General features: G+C 40.4%; 1 protein-coding gene across 5 annotated transcripts in view; it reads left to right on the forward strand.

Annotated features, from left to right (window-relative positions):
• NRXN2 (neurexin 2) overlaps nt 1–20073 on the forward strand; it is an 899334-nt gene that overhangs the window by 787742 nt on the left and 91519 nt on the right. For all 5 annotated transcript variants that reach the window (XM_088442540.1, XM_088442541.1, XM_088442544.1 and 2 more), the window contains one exon: nt 8767–9089. In XM_088442540.1, coding sequence (XP_088298666.1) covers nt 8767–9089 — 323 coding nt within the window. The remainder of the gene's footprint in view (nt 1–8766; nt 9090–20073) is intronic.

Below are 20073 nucleotides of genomic sequence, written 5' to 3' on the forward strand. Positions count from 1 at the left end.
AAAGTCAAGATAGTACCAGACCTCAACTCAAAATTGTAACTCCTCTTGAAATTGGTCATTACAGTGTGGTCCTTTACTTAGTGATAAATCAATTAAAAGACATAATAAAGATATCCCAATACACAGGACCGCCAAGAGCTGCGCCGGGCCCGGGTAAAAAGGGACGTGGCCTAATCGTGGGAGGCATGGCCACGCCCCCTTAGGTAAAAAAAGAAAAGTTTTGCAGCGCCGCCTAGTGGCTCTGCGCGCTGGTAAGGGGAATGCAGTAAGCCCCCTCAGCCTAGAGCATAACTAGTGGGGGACACGATCAGCTTGATCGCTCCCCCCACAGGCATAGTTGAGAAAATTGCACGAAAATATGCTCGGCGCTACCAGCCGACTAGAAGGGCTGTTTAAAGGCTAGATGTATGTGGACTCATCTGTACTGCCACATTTGATTTTTGTGTCTTCGGTTGCAATCAGTGGTGTCTCCAGAGCTTGGGCTGCAGCGCAGTCCAAAATCAAATAGGGGAGCCACACCAACTGCCCTTCCAAATGCTGCCAAACATCGGTGGCCAGGACTCACTGACAGTTGGTGTGGCTCCCCTATTAGAATTTTGGACTGCGCTGCAGCCCCACCTCTTACCAGGGAATCCAACCATTGAGCACAATAAATATATAGATATCAAAAAATGCACACAGCAATATATGTATAAATTATGTCAGGATATGGTAAAAATCTTAATTACAAGGATGTCCAAGTTCAAATGGTTAAACAAATTAACAACATACCATAGGGAAAAATAGCTTCCTTAATGAGTGAGCACATGTGTTTGAACAGGAATGCAATTCTATCAATCATGTGGCTAAGTAGGGCTAATTTTCTACTAATCCTGTTTCATGAGTTTTTCCTTGTCAAACACTGCAATACACGAAGAGGCAGCAGCCTGTGCACTTAGGCAAGGACCCCTTCATGTCAATCCATTGGTAGAGGTTTATCCCATTAAAAAGTGCAATAAAATTAAATAAATTAGTAACATTCACTGATATATAGTTTACTTCAGGCTGTGATGCGACCAAGCTCCCCCCAGGTGACATAAACATCATCCCCCCCTTTGAAAAGCTGTATCCCTTACACAGCAAAATGCGTTAGGTGCTCAGCTTCCACCCCACAGGGTTATTCTCCAAGTTGAGACTACAACCAGCCTGGACCAGTTTACGGATATATTGAATTCTTTTTTGCTCAGTCCATATAAAGTGCACAGCACCTGGATTACAACAAGCACCATGGACACTTGAGGGCTCCGAGTGCAGCATACAAGATTGTATGTTAATAGGACCATCCCTCTACCTGGTGACGGGAGCTGGTAACTATACGTTGGACATAAATGTTCCTTACATTTAAGACTGAGATTGTTACTAACTTTAATCCAAAATCCGGAAAACTTTTATAGGAACAGGCTATACTTACCTTTAACCGGTGGGAGAGGCTCAATGTTTCCTTTTTGCTAAATTTTTATTATTATGCAATTTACCACATGTCGTATGTACTCTTGACATATTTTATTTATTTATATATAATAAATTGATTTAATATTTTATATTAATATTGAATGGTCATATATTCCAGCGTTGCTATTTTACATGTGTTTTTTGGTATATTGGGTTTGACAAACCCTATTTGAAGCGGCTGCTTAGTCAAACAGCTCACTCCAGCGCCTCTTTATCTTCCCCTTTCTTGATTCCCTATAACAAAGAGTCTTCTTTTCTGTCCTACTGTAGAACCCCTGTGTAACTGCATTGACCGCTGTGTAAGCCCCTGTGGCCGCTCCACCTCCCCTTGTCCTAACTCCGCCCACCCCAGTGGCGGAACTAGCAGTGGTGCAGCTGGTGGCTTTCACCGGGGCCCGCTGTGGTGCAGGAGCCCATAACCGCCTGCATCCAACAGTGCCACTGCACCCGCCACCAGTGTCCTCCGGGCCCCACAGTATTTAAGTGTAGTGCAAACCGCAGTGAGAGCGGTCTGCATTACACAGTAACAAACACACAGTTGTGTGTTTGTTATAGCAGCCAATAAGAGTCAGACAGACTCTCATTGGCTGTTGAGTCCACGAAGGGAGCCGGCTGGAGCTCACTCATGAGCTCCGCCTTCCGGCTCCCTCCGCAGCGGGTGATGGGAGCGACGTCATGACGTCTCTCCCATAGTGCAGAATGGGCCGGTAGAAGCGGACAGCGGCGGTCGCGGCAGGAGCGGGGATTCAGATAAGTTGCGTGGTTTTTTTTGTGTGTGTAAGGGGCACAGGCACTGGCACTGCATAGGGGGGCGCTACTAGGGGCACTGTATAGGGGGGGCACTGTATAGGGGGGGCACTGTATAGGGAGGTCGCTACTGGGGGCACTGTATAGAGGGGTTGTCCTCTACTGGGGGCACTGTTAATGGGGGACTAGTACTGGAGGCAATGCACAGAGGGGACTACTACTTTGGGCACTGCATAAGGGTAACTACTACTGGGGGCACTGAGTAGGGGGGACCACTTCTGGGGGCACTGTATAAGGGGCACTACTGGGGGCACTGCATAGGGAGACCACTACTGGGGGCACTGCATAGGGTGGGCCAGAGACAGAAGCATTCAAATGGAGCTGGCCCTGCCACGGGAGGTGAGTATATAAGGGGGTATGACACTGTGTACCAATTTAACCAGGGAAATGGAGGAGCATTGTGTGGCATACAGAGTGGGCACTGTGGGGCAAGGTAAGGGGCACAGTGGTAGCAAGATGCTTTAATCTGACCCTGTGTGTTGGATCCATATAAAATTTCTTTCCACATAGTATTAGGTACCAAACTACTGTCTAGCTTCTTCTGTATCTTGTTCTATAAACTCTTAAGAAATCATATTGTTTAAAAGTTAATAACAGCACTGACTTCTCAGTGATAAAACCCCAGAACTCTTAAAAAACAAGTAATGGCTATGGGAGTTAGCTGTTCTTGTGTAGATACTAATGAAGAAGTAGAGCATGTTTGTAGCTAGATCTGTTGTCTCGGAATCGGTATGAATTACCGCTGGACCCCTTGCCGGCGGTTTAAATCCCTACAGCTCCTGGCCGACAGAGGAAGAAATCCAGATCGTCCCTAGGTAAGTATTGACTAACCTAATCTACCCCCTAGCCCTAACCCTCCTTTAGGGTGCCTAACCCTAACCTCCCCCACCAGTGCCTAACCCTAATCCCCCCTCTAAGTGCCTAAACCTAACCCCCCCTTCCCCGCCGCCTAAACCCAAGTCCCGTTGGGGGGGTGCTTAACCCTAACCTCCCGGGGGGTGCCTAACCCTAAGTCCCCCCCGGGAGCCCTAAACCTAACCCTCCCCCGCCCCCCGCGGCTGTCTGCTGCGGCGCCCCGGCATCCGCTCGATCGGGATGTCGGGCGCCGGTCTCCCGACGTCGGTCAAATGACAGGCATCTAGATTTAGACGCCTGTCATTCTTCCCTAGTCGGCATAGCAATGTCTGGAAGCCTTTGGTCGGCATTCCGTCCGCCGGCTTCCTGAATGTATACCGTTGTCTCTACACTGTGGCATGCGGGCAGCAGTTAGAGATGGATGCACTTTAGATCAGCTCCGTGTCATACCTCCCACATAACCATCTCCTCACAAATATAAAACAGTTAAAAACTTGTGAAGGCAGTGGGAAATTACAAGGTGGTGCTGATGAGTGTCATTACACAAAGTGCATGGCTGTTTTGAAGATCTGCAGGAATAACATCTCAGTTCAGCTGCTATTGCTGCTGCCATCTCTCTTATTCTTTGTTGATCTCTTTAGTAGTAGCTGACACCACAACTTCTGTGAATATGGTGAGCATGTGAACATGTGGCCAGCAGTGAGTATGATAACAACTTAAAATACTCAGCACACGTTGAACTGTCACATTGACCACAGGAGCACCCAATGCAGCACAAGCACAAAATCCTTTTCCAGGACGAGGAAGGAGGCTCTGTTATCTAATTGCTAGTGATATATTATATACACTTCCTGAAGTTAGGGGGAGGTCATGAGAGCACTTTTGGGATTCACACTGGGTTTATGGTTAAGAATTAGGCCCTTGAATAGGCTCCCTAGTACAACACCTGTCATGAGTCATAGGGGTATATTCACTAAAGTGCAGGGTTTTAGAAGTGGAGATGTTGCAGATAACAACCAATCAGATTGTATGTAACCTTTATCTAGCACCTTTTAGAAGATAAAAGCTACACTCTGATTGGTTGCTATGGGCAACATCTCCAGTTCTAAAAACTCACACTTAAGTAAATAGAGTCTGCCATTTATATGTATACAGACTGAGCCATATATGCATATGTTCCTGTAATTTACACAGAAGGCAATCTGATAAAATATAAAACGACATGAATAAAATAGGTGTAATAGAGCAGAGAGCTCTGGTGCTTGGAAGAGAGAAGGTTAGATGACAGATTCTGACAATCTCTGATCTGTGACTGGGAGCCCTGCCACCTAGCAACAGTTGTAGAAGAGTAGGACACACATGGCACCCGCCCTCGTAATAGGCACCCTGCTGCCTTGATGTTTTCTTTGAAATAATAATTTTCAAAAATACACGAAGACAGCCATAAGGTCATCCTTACCATGATGTCTAGGGAGATTCTAGATTTTGTTGCAATTAAATGAAATTATACACTATGCTATGACCTGGAAGAGAATAATTCTTTGAATTACATTTAGTTTTCACCTCTGATTGGTAAATGCCAGTGCAACTGCATTATGTATCACTGGTATATAGAGCAATGCATTGCGCAGCCTCTTAACCATCAATGATAAATACATCCCTAAATCACTAGTTTAAGCATTTAGGTCTAATGCTCAATTGGACCTTACTCCTTTATGCAGCATAAAATACAATTACTGTAAAATTCTATACTGCAAGCAGATTAATCTGCATCTTACACTTGTGACTACATACTGCTGTAGACATACAGAGGTGGGATGGAGGAGGTGTGTGAGAATGTGGGGGGGGGCAAGTAAGTGTCAGCTGATCACAGTAAAGGTTTCTTAATGTAACTGAAATATACTCAGAGATGTTAGGAGGCTTAACCCATGTTGCAACGAATCTATGCAACTGATGATGATCAACCAAATCACATAAAAGGTTAACGCATGTAATTTGTGCTCTAAAAAAGGAGTTTAATACTGGTAATAAGAAAAGCCTCGGAGCTCTCATTTTCTCAGGGAACCACAAACTGCAAAGGCTATCAATTACCAAAATACGACGGTTCGCCACATGCAAAGGTAATTATCCTATATCATGCATGCATATTGACATACAGGCAAACAAGATGATTACTTACCTTTCATAAGAGATTTGTTATAAGTTTATAACAGAAACAGGTGAACTATATGCACAATACAATTTCACAGAAATGAATGGGAGCTTATATACATATTTCTGCTATATTGTATACTTGCAGAAGGGCAGATACACTCCCTGTAATGTTGTGCATAGATAAATATTAGTTTATTCCCATTGGCGAGCAGGTGAGCCACGATTCTTCAGTTACCCATCCAGTCATCCACATTGCTAAAAACATTTTCCATATATCTGATTAATGATAATTTCTACCAATCAAATGCATAACATACATAGGAAAATGTGGCAGTAATAAAATTCCTGGGTACATTTGTAGGAAAACAAAAGTAAAATAAATAACTACTGTACGCACTCTGTCCTCTTTATATAAGCAATTAAACTGGGCAGATATTTGCTCAGATATTGTCTAGAGGGTTATCATTCCACTTGAATTAAAACATATTTTATATGAATGAAAGGATACATTAAGCCAGGGAGAGGCACGCCAACTGCTGCAGAACCACATCTCCCATGATGCCAATAACAGCTGGGGTGCTGAAGGTAGCCCATTTGGACCATATAAATCTCCATATAGTGATTTAAACAGCAAAATTACGTATACAGTTTTAGATGTCTTCCTATGGTATTGTGGGAGGTTTGACCTACTGTACCTTTTTCGCCTGTTGTCCCTCTGTGGATTGAATATACCATGATAAGCTAACTTTGTTATCTGATTTTCTGCAAACGTATGTGAGAGTACAACCCTTCCAGTGAATAACAATTATTCCATAAAAGGACTATCAGTTAATTGGAAAATGATCCTCTAATTGAACCATTTTATGTTTTAAAAGGTAACTACCTGAAATTTTTTGACATCTCCCAGAGTGCAAAACTTTTGTCAAATGTAAGAAACAATTGGAGATCCTATAATGGAATATTCTAATGTTCTAAAAATTGTTTCTCAATGAGAGACTCTAACTAAAAAGCTAGACTTTAACAAAGGATGCCCTTGAGATATCTACCAATAATCATATTTCAGATGTGTCCTTATCTTGCAAAAACGTGTGCAAATCAGTCACACCAAGACGCCAATGAAGTTTCTTCTAACATCTTTGACGGTGAAAAATATTTGATGTCTGGTGTTGGAGAAAAAAAAAATGCATCAAAGTGACAGGACCTATTACACGCAGCAAAAAGGACAATTTGAGTCAAAATTAATTATCCAAAATGTAACAGCTACCAGCACTTGCCGACTTGTGAGTTGTTGGTGCCAAAGTCAAGTGATAATGCCAAATAACACCCACAAAAAGCAGTAGGGGGTGAAGGGAAATTATAACATACACAAATCAATAGCCAGAGAATATACAGTATAGTGAGTGTTTGGAGGTGTTCTAGATATTTATGTCTTTACTTTTCCATGGAATTGATTGAACATACATATATTCTGTGCACATATTTTGCTTTATATTTAAGCATATTGCCATAATAGTGCTCTGTTACAGTCTTGCTAAAAACATTTTCCATATATTTGATTAATTATAAGTTCTACCAATCAAATACATAAGATACATAGGAAAATGTGGTAGTATCTAAAATCCCTGGGGAGTGGGTACTAGTTAGACAGGAACGGGCTTGTTGGAGGGGCCCGGCGGGGGTCTGGGTACGCTGCCCCCTTCTTACCTGTCAGCAGCAACAGCAGCCTCTCTCCACAGCCCAGCACATGCTCCAGGGACTTGGATTGTGGAATGGGGCCCACATCCGGAATAAACATTCAGCTTAGGTGGGCTGACCCTAATGCCAAGTCTATCAGCTTATTGTTGTCGCTGGATATTTCTGATATGTTACATATACAGTACTGCACTTTGCATGAGGCACACTATAGCTTGTGCTGATTGTCCCCTCTTCATAGACAGCCAACTCTTGCTCTAACATAAAGCATTTGGAAACCCCCTCTAGAAATCTTAGATTTGTTGTGGTGTGGATATACATTTTTAATTATTATTAATGACGTTGTGTTATTATATTACATTTATTTCCATGGGATTCATATTATCACACTATACACGGCTAGACGTTTTTATTGCATTATGATGAAGTGTGATTCTTGACTGCTTGCCAAGCACAGCCTGTATAGCTTCCAGCCAGGACTATTTATAGAGGTATGTTCATGTGTAGGCCATTCCTACTGGAACCATTTCTTGGCTACTCACTGGTCCACATCACTGGTCACTGCATTCTCCCATGCACAAGTTTTACATTGGAACTGCCAATGCGTAATTGGGGTGATTTAGCTGAATAGAGAGTTTTATTGGTGTGATGGCAGCTGATTAATCTCAGCTAGTAATACATCACTACTTTAAGTCATCTAACAATAGGTTAGACCAAATGCAATTCACGAGTCGTAACTATAGAAAAACTGTTCCATATAAAAAGGTTAGGAATAATACTTAACTACATATATAGATTATATTTCTCCTTCCAGCCGTCTCCCCAATGTAAGAGCATGTTGCTTATTCTGCATGATTCCATATGTCACGCAGATTATCTGTATGGAAGTGACTTGAGAAGCCGTGTTTGTGCATGCCAAACCAATAGGGACATTTCAGCATAAAATATACTCTGCACTTATGAATGTTTCTCCAGCAATCGCTTGAGTTTACTATTCTATTTCCGAGTATTGTAAAGAAATGCCCTAAATATCAATTTTTCTGAGTGAATGTTAGTTTTTCTTCTGTTACTGACCTCCGATTCTAAAAATGTTAGGATGGCAAAAAAGAAACAAATAGAAATATTCTTATTTCACCACAGGTCTGATAGGCATGTTTTTGTGTAGTTACACTACCATGGTAACCTTCTTGCTGTATTGCGCAGCTCATTGCCAGCCATACACATTGGATATTCCCTACTCATCAGAAACTCTTATAAAAATAAACACAAACTTTTTAAAATTAATTATTGAAAGTTAACACAAAAGGTTGGTGACAATTGCATAGCTTTAGGAATGGTACCTGGTCCTGTTGGACTGAAACATTGTAACACTCGTTAGATTAAGTTTAACTTTCAAATCTGTTACCATAATCAGTGCCACTCTATAAAGTACTGTACAATTTTGATTTGATCTTTTTATACTTAAAATATTTTTTTGTTTGTTTTTGGCTGTGATGATCTAGAGATGTCTCAGTAAAATTGTTTATTGTAATCTTATTGTCTTATATTGATAGTGTTATGATCAGCTGTGATGGGGTTGTTTTTGACAAGTAGTTACAAAATGATTTAATTGGATACTGTTGTAATCATTTTGCAATTACACTTTATCAACTGTACAATGTGTTTAAACTATATTTGATCAAGTCTTGTAGGTGGTAGTTTTTTATTGAGGTTGGTGTTCAGATTAACACTGGAACTTGATGGATCCTTTTTCCTGTCACCCGCCAGGTCGGCAGCTCACCATCTTCAACAGCCAGGCGGTTATCAAAGTTGGTGGGAAAGACCAGGGACGTCCGTTCCAGGGTCAGATCTCAGGCTTATACTACAATGGGCTAAAGGTGCTGTCCCTAGCTGCTGAAAGTGACCCAAATGTCAGGACAGAGGGCAACCTAATGCTCGTTGGTGAGGTTCCATCCGTCATGACCACAGAGACCACAGCCACTACACTTTTGGCTGACATGTCTACCACCATCATGGAGACAACTACAACCATGGCTACCACGACCACAAGGAAAGGGAGGTCTCCAACAATGAGAGACAGCATCACACAGGTAAGAACAGCATAAATGCCATACATTCTGCAATACCAACCACAATACAGTAACTCACACTATGATATTGGATAACAATATTACTTACAGTATACATAAAGCTACCAGGCAACTCTGTCTATATATACAATATTAACTTACACATATGACATTATGTTGCATGACATTATATAGACTATAATATGAACTGATCAAAAGGAAAACTGTACTGTGTGAGCATGTACTAGCCAGAAAGTTTTACAAAAGACACATTTTGTTCCTGAATGAAGACATGTAGCTTTCTGCAAATAAATCCTTTCAGCTGCATCTCCGCAAATATTTTCAATAGTGTCTTACGTCAGTTATGTATCCTCAATGTTATGCTTATTGTGAAAGTCTCCACAGAAATAGATTGCTCAAGGAACAGCCTTAGAAAATGGAATCAGAATGTGGCATCACTAGTATCTATCCCACATTGGCACGTCAGAATTTCAGTTGATTTTGGCTTTAATTTATTGAGACACAGTTTGAAATGAAAGAGAATAAAGGCAGTTGCTGTGGCGTTATCTCTCTTCCTAAACACTTGAGTGCCGAACATTGACTTAATAAGTAGAGTATGCAAAGTAGGACCTGGAAGGTTACAATGGTGCTCTGGGCTTATACTCATTGGAAAGTATGAGTTAATATTAATTATATATTGGAGTCATATAGTCCCATTGTACAATAAACTGTAGCAATCCAGCAATCGAATATACAATTGCAAACCTTCCATTAAATAAACCAATATTGAAAACATTATTTTCAATTTGAATGTACAGATAGTAAATTTGATATAGTAAAGCAAAACAATTATCACAATCATCATATTTTGCTTTTGATGGCTATGGCATTTGGATATATTATTTCAAGCTTTTTAATAAGAGAATTTTGAAATGTAGCAAAGTACCTCCAGCAGCTGTAAGAATGACTAACTGTACCTATTCTGATGCGTCATCCTCGGGTTGTATAGAATCCTGTCTGGAACTTCCAATTTCCATTCTCACTACACATTGGCAAATTATGACAGCTTCAGGAAGGCAGATGAAGCACTGGGGAATCTACTGAAGGTCAATGTATAGAATCATGGATAAATATTGTTAATTTTTAGGAATATACAGTTTTATTTGCTAATCTCCAAATTTATTAACGGCTAATCGACCTATAAGTCACCAGTTTTCCAAAACAACCTACAGACATCGCAGAATGCAATCAGTGATCTGTCAATGTTAAATATAGATCAGGAGAATTTATGAATGAATGATTTCACTGGGTGCAAACATTTGAAATTGCTTCAAAACTAGGGGCCCATTTATCTCTGAGTTTTATCATACACAACGAGTTTTAAAACGCGTTGCGTATAATAATAGTGCTCCAGCCAATCAGCTCCTAACTGCCATCTGTTTGAAAAATGACAGTTGGGAGCTGATTGGCTTGAGCACCATTTATCATATGCAATGAGGTTTAAAAGTCGTTGCGTATGATAAAACTCGTTGATAAAGGGCCCCCTGTGTGATGAGCAGGATGGAAAAAAAACATTTTCATGCATATATGGAGTATTGTGCTCTTGCAAAAGAATATTTATCAGTCTGTAATGAAATCAGATACAGAGTATTATTATTCCCATTTCTGTACTGTGATTTAGGAGTCTATATATAATCAAAAAAATACACCTTTTCTCCAGCATTTTAGCTGAAAAAAGCTCTAATTTTGTTTCCTTTGTATCTAGTTACATGAAAAGGGTGGAAAAACATAATGCTGAGAAGCAGGAAAGAGGCGTTCTCTCCCAGCTTTTCTCCGCTGCCTGTCATCTCTGCTTTCCCAGCTGCTCCCGCTCCCCGGCTGGTTCCCTCTTCTCACTTCCTCCCGGCTGCTTTGCCAATTAGCGTCGGTCTGACATCACTTACACTGAAAAGCGCATGTGCACAGCATGCAAACGTCTTTCACAAATGCAAAAGTTGTTTCAAATCTCCTTGCTGGGACATCCCTTTACAGCAGTGGTGGGGAACCTTTTTCGAGGGCCATTTTGATACATATAACATTATTGCGGGACTTGTGCAGGCAACGCATGTGACGTCACATGGGGGTGGGGCCACAATCGTCGGTGATTACAGCAATGCCCAGAGCATCCTGAGGATGCTCCGGGGAGCTGTAAGGGCAGCAGTGTGACCATCTGAAGCGCCGTAAGACGCTCCAGGCGGCACTGCTGCATAGATTCTGGCTGCAGAGTGCCATTCTAGGCATACAGCTAGCCAGATGAGGCTAGCAGAAAAAGCTCAGATGGCCAGCCCAAATGATTCAGAGGGCCTTATACGGCCCCAGGGCCTGAGGTTCCCCATCCCTGCTTTACAGCAGGGCTGTCTCAGCACTTAAAAATATAAATATGGAGATAAAAACAAAGTGAAGAGCTGCATTTTTTGTTCCACTTTTCACTGTTTTTTAAGTAAACCCCTTATTTTTCGTTAGTACTCAAAGCATCTAAGTGCTCTCTGCTGCCACCAGGTGGTCAAACAATTAATTACAGCTGTGGATCAAGTACATTAGTAGATTTGAGAAAAAAAGTGAATAGCGTGTTTGGTATTCAGAGGTTACTGAACTGTAGAAAAAGGGAAATAATATCCATCTACGTGTATTTTCTTTAAGGAAAACAATACATTGTTATTGAGTTCTAAGTTAATTCAGTGTATTTAGCAATCATTATAGTTTTGCAGTCCTAATGGGGCACCATTCAGGGAAATTACAACATAACAGCAAAACTTAACATATCAAGTACAGTGAATGTAAGTTGACATATCTTAGTCACAGAGAGGGGAGTACAGTTCAAAGTCGCAGAATAGGTCTAGGAGACAAGAGACAAGGAGCACTGTTGCCAAGAACATGAATTGAAAACCGCCCAATCAGCTTTGATGTACCAGTTATCAGGTACAGTCTATAAAATGATAAGTAGTAGCTGATTAGTTGCTATGGGCAACTTCTCCTCCAATTTTTACATTGCTTGATACATCTCCCCCTTTTAACAGGACTTGGTAACTTGTGGCTCCTACTATAATTTACTGCTACAATTATCACCAGTCATTTTCCAGAAGTCAGATTGCTAATCCCTGATGCATTTCCATTTTTATTGCTCCTCAGTTTTTCTCATTTTAGAGTACCTTATAACAATAATTTTATCCTGTACCCATACATAGTATATCCTTATATATCATATCAGAGTTACTTTTCAATCCTTGCTGATGTTAGAATAGACTTTCAGCTCTCACATATTTATCTTCCTTTCCACTTATCTAAGTAACAGGATGATGACCTGTTTCTGAAGAACATCCTTGTTCCAGTAAATAACATCTTAAAGTGTGAAGTGCTCAGGTAATCGCTAGGCATCTCTTTTCAGTCATGCTGCACTGTACTTGTTATTCATAGGGAGACTAACATGTAATATAGAGAACCAGGTGCTACTCTCCATCATTATTTACTTGTCTTTCTCCCTAAACCATCCTTACCCTCTACACTGATTTATCCCACACCTAAACTAAGCAACAAAGGTGAGCTTGGAGGTGTTAATGGATTTTGAGGTTATACAGCATGAAAAAAAAGAATAAATGACAAAATATTTGAAATTCTGAATTGAGCTACTATTCAGTTTAATGTTCCAAGCCAACATGAAAGATAATATAGGGGCTAATGAATTGGATAGCAGCAACAAAATACCCGCATAACTCTCAATACAATTTTTTGGCGTGTATGGTTGGAGAGGAGCGAAAAAGTTCCTGAGATCTGTGAAGATGAAATGGCATGTGTAATGTGACAGGTGTCTGTGGCCTTTGGACAGATCCATGGGATACATGCATTATGTGTCATTTTGACAATGTTCCCTAAATCTGACACAATATAAAATAGGTCTATTACTTTTCAGCACAGGATCTGAAAGAGAACAGCAATTACTTTGAAAATGCCAAACTGTGTCAAGTTATACCATCAGTTCTTAACTGTCCATTTATTATACTTACAAAGCTAAAATACATTTATTTGTAGGACAGATATAGGGTAAGTAAGATCAAGAGGAAATGGGTTTTATTGTAATATTGTAAAGTGATATTTACAACAAGAATATTATGCAATATTTCACTCTACAAATACAAAAGAGCATAGATATATGTTAGCGTGGCAGGTAGGAAACTGGGAACTCTTGGTGTAGTTGTTTGTGATCAGATTTACATTTTATAACATTTATGTCTAGAAATTAATTTACCTTTAATATCTTAGAAATCTACTATATAAAAGTTAAAATTTGTCCTTCTGTCTTTCAATACAAATCCACAGTTTACAAGCCACGATCGTGAAATTTTACATACGAGCGTATTAAAACACGACAGAGGCAACTAAAAAAATTTGAAATTAATTACTGTTAATTTTTAATTAATGAAAAACCACAGGTACGGAATTACAAAAGGATTTAGCTTATCTAAGATTTTTTCTTTTGTAGCTTCTCTACTAAATCGAAATTAATTACTGTTACTTTTTAATTAATTAAAAACCACAATTTTTAAATAGCAATCGCCCTCTACAGGTCAGGTATGGAATTACAAAAAGATTTACCTTATCTACAATTTTTTCTTTTCTATCTTCTCTACTATATCAAAGCAACTGTACTTCTGTCTTTCTATACAATTCCACAGTTTACAAGCAAAGATCGTGACATTTTACATACGAGCGTATTAAAACACGGCGGAGGCAACTAAAATTTTTTTAAATTTAAATTAATTACTGTTAATTTTTAATTAATTTGAAACCACAATTTTTGCTGGACGCTCATTGTGGGGTCTCACGGCATATGGGTAGGGCCTTGGAGCAAGCTTTTTGTGTTGTCATGTTTTGCCGGGTACTCCAGCCAGTAACTTGTAATTCTCCTATTATGAAATGTACAAATGTGTCCACATCCATGTTGCTTCCTTACCTGTTAAACAGCCCTTCTAGTCGCCCCATGCCGTATCATGACTCGGTAGCGCGAGCCTCTTTTTGTGCAACTTTTTATTTTCAAATGCATCTCATTCGCAAATTCACAGAACACACTGGCAAAGTGACTTCTTCCAGAGAGTCAATGTGGGTTTCTTCCTAATAGAGCCACGGTTGACACAATCTTTGTTATTAAGCAACCTCAAGAAAAAAGCCTGGAACAACATTGGGTTCTCTATATGTGCTTCGTCGACCTTGAGAAAGCTTTTGACAGGGTACCGAGGACTGCTCTTTGGATTATACTTGAGAAGATTTGATGTCCTGCGAGGTTGATTAATTTAGTGTGCCAATTCCACGACGGCATGATAGCCAGAATACAACATGAAAATTACTTCACAGAGAGATTCCCAGTCAACAGCGGTGTCTAAGCAAGGCTGTGTAATGGCTCCTACACTCTTCGCCATTTACTTCGCTGCTGTAATGAATGACGCTCTGAAGAATTGCAGTGGACAAATACATATAAATGTAAGGACTGATAAGAGCATCTTCGACCTATCTCGCTTCAGGGCAAAACGTAAAGTCAGACAAGTCTCTGTGTTAGAAGTTCTGTATGCCGATGATGTTTGCCTTATGGCTGACAGCAATGTGTGGGCCACTTGGAATGGTCATGCTATAAATTCGGCCTGGTGATAAGCATTGCGAAAACCCAGATACTGAAACAACCTGTAAATGGTACAGCTGTGAACGATGCTGTTGTCACCCTGGGTGGAAAACAGCTGGAAGAAGTACGATCGTTTCAGTATCTAGGAAGCATAATATGCGTTGACAACTGCCTCGAATCCGAAATTGCTAAACGTATTGGCAAAACTGCTGCTGTTTTCGGTAACTCAATCAGAGAATATGGAAGTCTCACAATCTCCCAGCTACAGACTAAACTCGCTGTATATAAAGCAATCATGCTACCCTTATTTCTGTCCGCCTCTGAGACCTGGTGCCTTTACAGGGAAGACATTAGAAGACTGGACGGCCTCCACCTGAAATGCCTCCAGGCAATTCTGCATGTAAATTGGCAGGATCGTGTCCCAAACTCCCGATTTTCTTTGTCGGACTAAAATGAACGGCATGGTGTGTTTGCTGATGAGGGGCCAGTTGAGATGGTGTTGACACCTAGTGTGGATGAATTACTCAAGGTTGCCAAAGTTGGTTTTCTACTGCAAGTATTCGAGTGGAAAGCACAAGGCTGGTGGTCAATACCTATGGTACAAAGATGTCCTGATGCATCACCTGGCTTCAAGCGGCCTGTCTCACAACACATGGGAGAAACTCGCACTAGGTAGAACAGAGTAGGGAAATTCTGTCAAAAGTGGAACTGACAACTTTGAACGTTTGCACTTAGAAGATCTTGACGCCTAGCGCCAAATCTGGAAAACCCACACGAAACCCTCTAAATATACAGTCAACCCAAAGGACAGTTATACTGTGCTGCCTGCAACCGAAGTTTCAAGACTAAGTTCGGACTCGCTAATCAAATAAGAGGGCACGCTAGCAGATGATGTCAGGGAGTCGCCGTCGATGGACACGTTGTGGAGGACATCATCATTCGTAAAACGAAATGCTACATTACAGTGTCATAGCGCTGACACTGTAACGTAGCATTTTGCATGCAGATACACCCGCAGTCGCACACAGTATATAAGTATATATTATACAGCAAATCCTAATATCAAATAATATCGGCTGTATTAGTTTATTTTCTTACCATTGATTAGAACTTTGCTTCTATCAGAGATGTATATAACACAGCTAAACCACAATGCAGTAGGAAAAGACTGTCACCCAATACAGTAAAGCAAGCAAAGATGAACAACTTGTGCCATATTTAAAAATAGGCTCTATAGGCGGCAAGATTTGCTAAGCCCACTCCCACGACCACTTCAGCCCTAGGGGTAAATTTACTAAGATTCGAGTTTGGTTGAGTTTTGTTTTTTTTAGTCTCGATTTGCATCACCGAATCTCAGGTGATTTTACCGTTTTTCATCTCGCAAATTTACTAAGAAGTACTTTTAGCTGACAGTTTTCCGATGGTGATGCAGATCGAGATATCTCCCCCAAGTTGCAAGTTTAGATGAGATTACTCACCCAAGATTGCAGTGTTCTCTCTCTGCAAATCTCTTCTGAGCTAGCAGCGCTTTACATGTAGCGGCTGCTCATTGGCTGGGTTACACATGGGTCCCAGCCAATGAGCGGGCACTACATCTAAAGGTAATAGGGTCTCCTTGCTGTGGCATTACATCCTGGTCAGTTTGGGTCCGGTACTGTTTTTTTTCCCTATATTTAAAACCAGCACTGGCACTGCAGCCAGGTGCTGGTTCCTAAATTACGTTGGAACCCTACTTGTTTTGTTCCCCGTAATTTTTGGAACCAGGACTGGCTGACCAGTCCGGGCTGGTTATGGCTTTTGGGGGGGCACCCTATGTAATTTTTTACAAATAAAATCACTAGACATAAACTACACATGCAGAAGCATACACAAATCACACTGATCTGTGTATGTTTCTGGCAAACTAGCAGCTCAGGACGGTGAGTGTTTAAAACTTAAATTTCTCTGCGAGTTTGCTCTAATCTCACCCGAGATTTAAAACTCGATTGTTAGGATCATATTCATGAAAAGTACTTCCGAGTTTGCCCGATGGTGAGAAGATTCGCGTTTGCGATCTCACCCGAGCTTTACGAGTGAGATTAAAGAACTCTCTCCTAAACTCACCAGAGTTTGCCTTTAGTAAATTTGCGCGATGAAAAACATGCCTAAACTCACCCAAGATTGTCATCTAGACCAAATTCGAATCTTTTAAATTTACTCCCTACTGTGTGCTGCAAGTTAGTCCTGTTAATTATCATACACACCGCTGACAGTGCAGTGTTGTATTGGAGTGCTTCCTCCTATTTAGTAGGGAATAATCTTTTATCAATAAATTATTTATTAACTAATTTGTTTATCTTGTTTATTCCTTTGCTGATTCACAGAATATTTTAACTTTGCTGCATGTGAGACGGTTACAAAACAGTGTATACAGTACACACAATGAGATATGATCTGGTGCCTACATTACAACCAATCCAAGCCAGAAAACTCATTATACAATTTATTAGTGCAACTATATTTTAACTTTATACTAAAAGACAACTACCTTTTCCGTGTGGTATTAGAGACATCTAGAGCTATCTATTAGAGCATGTATATCTAATGTGACCATAGGTGTCACAGGAGGGTTACATGTTACAAGAGCTTCAATACAGTGTTTGGAAGGGAGCAACAGAATTGATGAACTTTAGATGGTTACATCCAACTAGATCATGGAAGCATCCAAGCTTGTTGACTGGGAGATGTACTACAGGTTGTGTCTCCCATATCCAAAATGCTTGGGACCAGGGGTATTTTGGATATTGGAAATTTCTGTATTTTGGAATATTTGCATACCATTATCAAATATCTTGGGAATGGGACCCAAATCTAAACACAGAATGTATTTATGTATTAAATACACCTTATACACACAGCCTGCAGGTAATTTTATACAATATTTTCAATAATTTTGAGGCTTAAACAACATTTGTGTACATACATTAAACTACTTTATGTTTCCTATACACCTTATACACACAGCCTGAAGGTAATTTTATACAATATTTTTAACAAATTTAGTGCCTTAAATAAAGTTTGTGTACTTTGAACCATCAAAAAGCAAAGCTTTCACTATCTTAGTCATGCTAAAACAATTCCATATATCGGAATATTTGGATATGGAAGACTAAATAAAAATACAGAGATCAAAGAGGGGATTTCTTAAAAAAATATTTACACATAAATTTTAGTATTTGAACAACATTTTCAAAATGATATTATTTTATAACAAAAGGAGGTGCGGTTATAACCAAACAAGACAGATAAAGCACCTCACATCCTCTCACCGATGCTAAAGGAAGTTCAGTCATTGATAGGCTACTAACACTTATATTTATGGACCCTCATAAAGGGCCTAGTGCCACAAAAGGCAGAAGTGGAACAAAGAAAACCGGAAAATGATTACGTGTTAGTCTGATTTTATGGTAGGTGAAGTGTAGAAATGATTCTGAAGGATACTATACTAAAATAATGTGATAATATAATTGGATAAACCAGTGCTGCTTAACAAACATAGGGCCTGATTCATTACCTATCGCAACTGCGATTAAGCACACAGGCGGCCGATTGTTGTCGCAGTGACTACGAAGAGCCACTGTAGAGTGATTGACAGGAAGTGACCGTTTGCGGGTGGCGACGGGGTGGGCTGGGTGATCGGCGAAACGCAGGTGTGCCGGTGCGTAGAATGCTGTTACAGAGGCGTGCATAAATTTGCCACTGCAATACCATACGCAGCTTGGGCTTTAACTGCGTGCGATGAGGTTAGCAATCTGACTTTGTGCAAGTGTGCATGAGGCTGCGATGGTACTTGATGTTACCGATGATTTTGCAGACTTACAAGTATTACGAATGTGAATAAGGGGATGTGGGCATCCTTATATTAGACTGCGACGGCATTGTGATTGCAAACATAGCATATTTTTGCAGTGGGTCTGCATGCGTAATTACAGCTGCGATCGCAATAGCGATCCTATAATGAATCAGTCCCATAATTAGTTTTATGAGAAGATAAAGATATTTGTAGCGCAACTAATGTGATATGTTTGTATTTTGCTAAAGTGTTTGATAGGGATGTAATCGGCATCCCGGCAGTCGGGATTCCGGCGGTCAAAATCCCGCTCCAGAATCCTGACCACTGACATCCCGACGGTAAGTATTAGGTTTGGGGTTAGATTTTGGGTAAGGATTAGGGGTTAGGGTTCGGCTCTAGGGGAGGGTTAGGGTTAGGTTGCAGGAGGGGAGGTTTAGGGTTAGGCTGCAGAAAAGGTGGGTTAGGGTTAAGGGGAGGTTTAGGGTACTTACCTGCTGGCATCCAGATTCTGATTGTCAACATGCCCATGACGGTATTCTGACCACTTGCATCCTGACCGCTGGGATCCCATACCCAACCCGTTTGAGACTTCTCTACATAACTGTCTGGTACATACGATGAGAGTGCAAGGGGACAAAACCTGTATGTAGTTGACTGAAAGGTTATAAATGCCAGGAAGCAGTAAAGGCAAATAACATCCCTTATAAAAAAGGGAATAAATGCATTATGCAACCATTATAGAACATGCTAGTTGCAGTTGGGTATTATACCTTTATGTTAACATTCAGAATGTTGACATTCATTATTTAGAGTAGACACTAAATGTTGACATGTTTAGAAGGTAAACTTTCAGCAAGTCTATATGTTCAGAAGGTTGACACCCACAATGTCGACACTGTCATAATGTCAAGATTTTCAGAACGTCGACATTGTGAATGTTGACTGTCAGAATGCTGATACTACTCTGTTAGCCTAAAACAAACACCTAACCTTATTGCAATTTAACCTTAATTGCAGCCTAATCCTAATCTTAATTGCACATGTCAACATTGTTACTGCCAACATTTTGAACATGTTGATATTATTTCGATATCAGCATCTCATCTGTCAACATAAAAATGTTGACATCCTGAATGTTGACATTCACAAGATGTAAATATTCTGGTGTTTACATTTTCATTGTCAATATTCTGAATGTCAACATACTGACTGGAACCACTAATTACCTCGCATTTCAATATGGGGTACAGTTTTGTTGATTTCTCTGTAAGAAAGAAGGAAGACATAGGCAATCTCTATAGGGAATGAATAAGGGGGGTTGAGTGGTTCACTTAGAAATTAATGATATGATCATCTAGGTTTGTTTGCTTTGCAATAAATAATATATCTAAGATCAGGTTTCGTAACTAGGACCACACACATGACAAGGGCTCATTCATTCGATATGGCAGGTTTCACCATCACCATAGGAAGGGTCTCTTTATTGCATATCAGATTGTGAAGTCTATGCCACTTCTACTGGACCT

This window comes from Taudactylus pleione, unplaced genomic scaffold, assembly GCF_031769625.1.
Source record: "Taudactylus pleione unplaced genomic scaffold, aTauple2 ptg000313l, whole genome shotgun sequence".
Classification (NCBI taxonomy): Eukaryota; Metazoa; Chordata; class Amphibia; order Anura; family Myobatrachidae; genus Taudactylus; species Taudactylus pleione.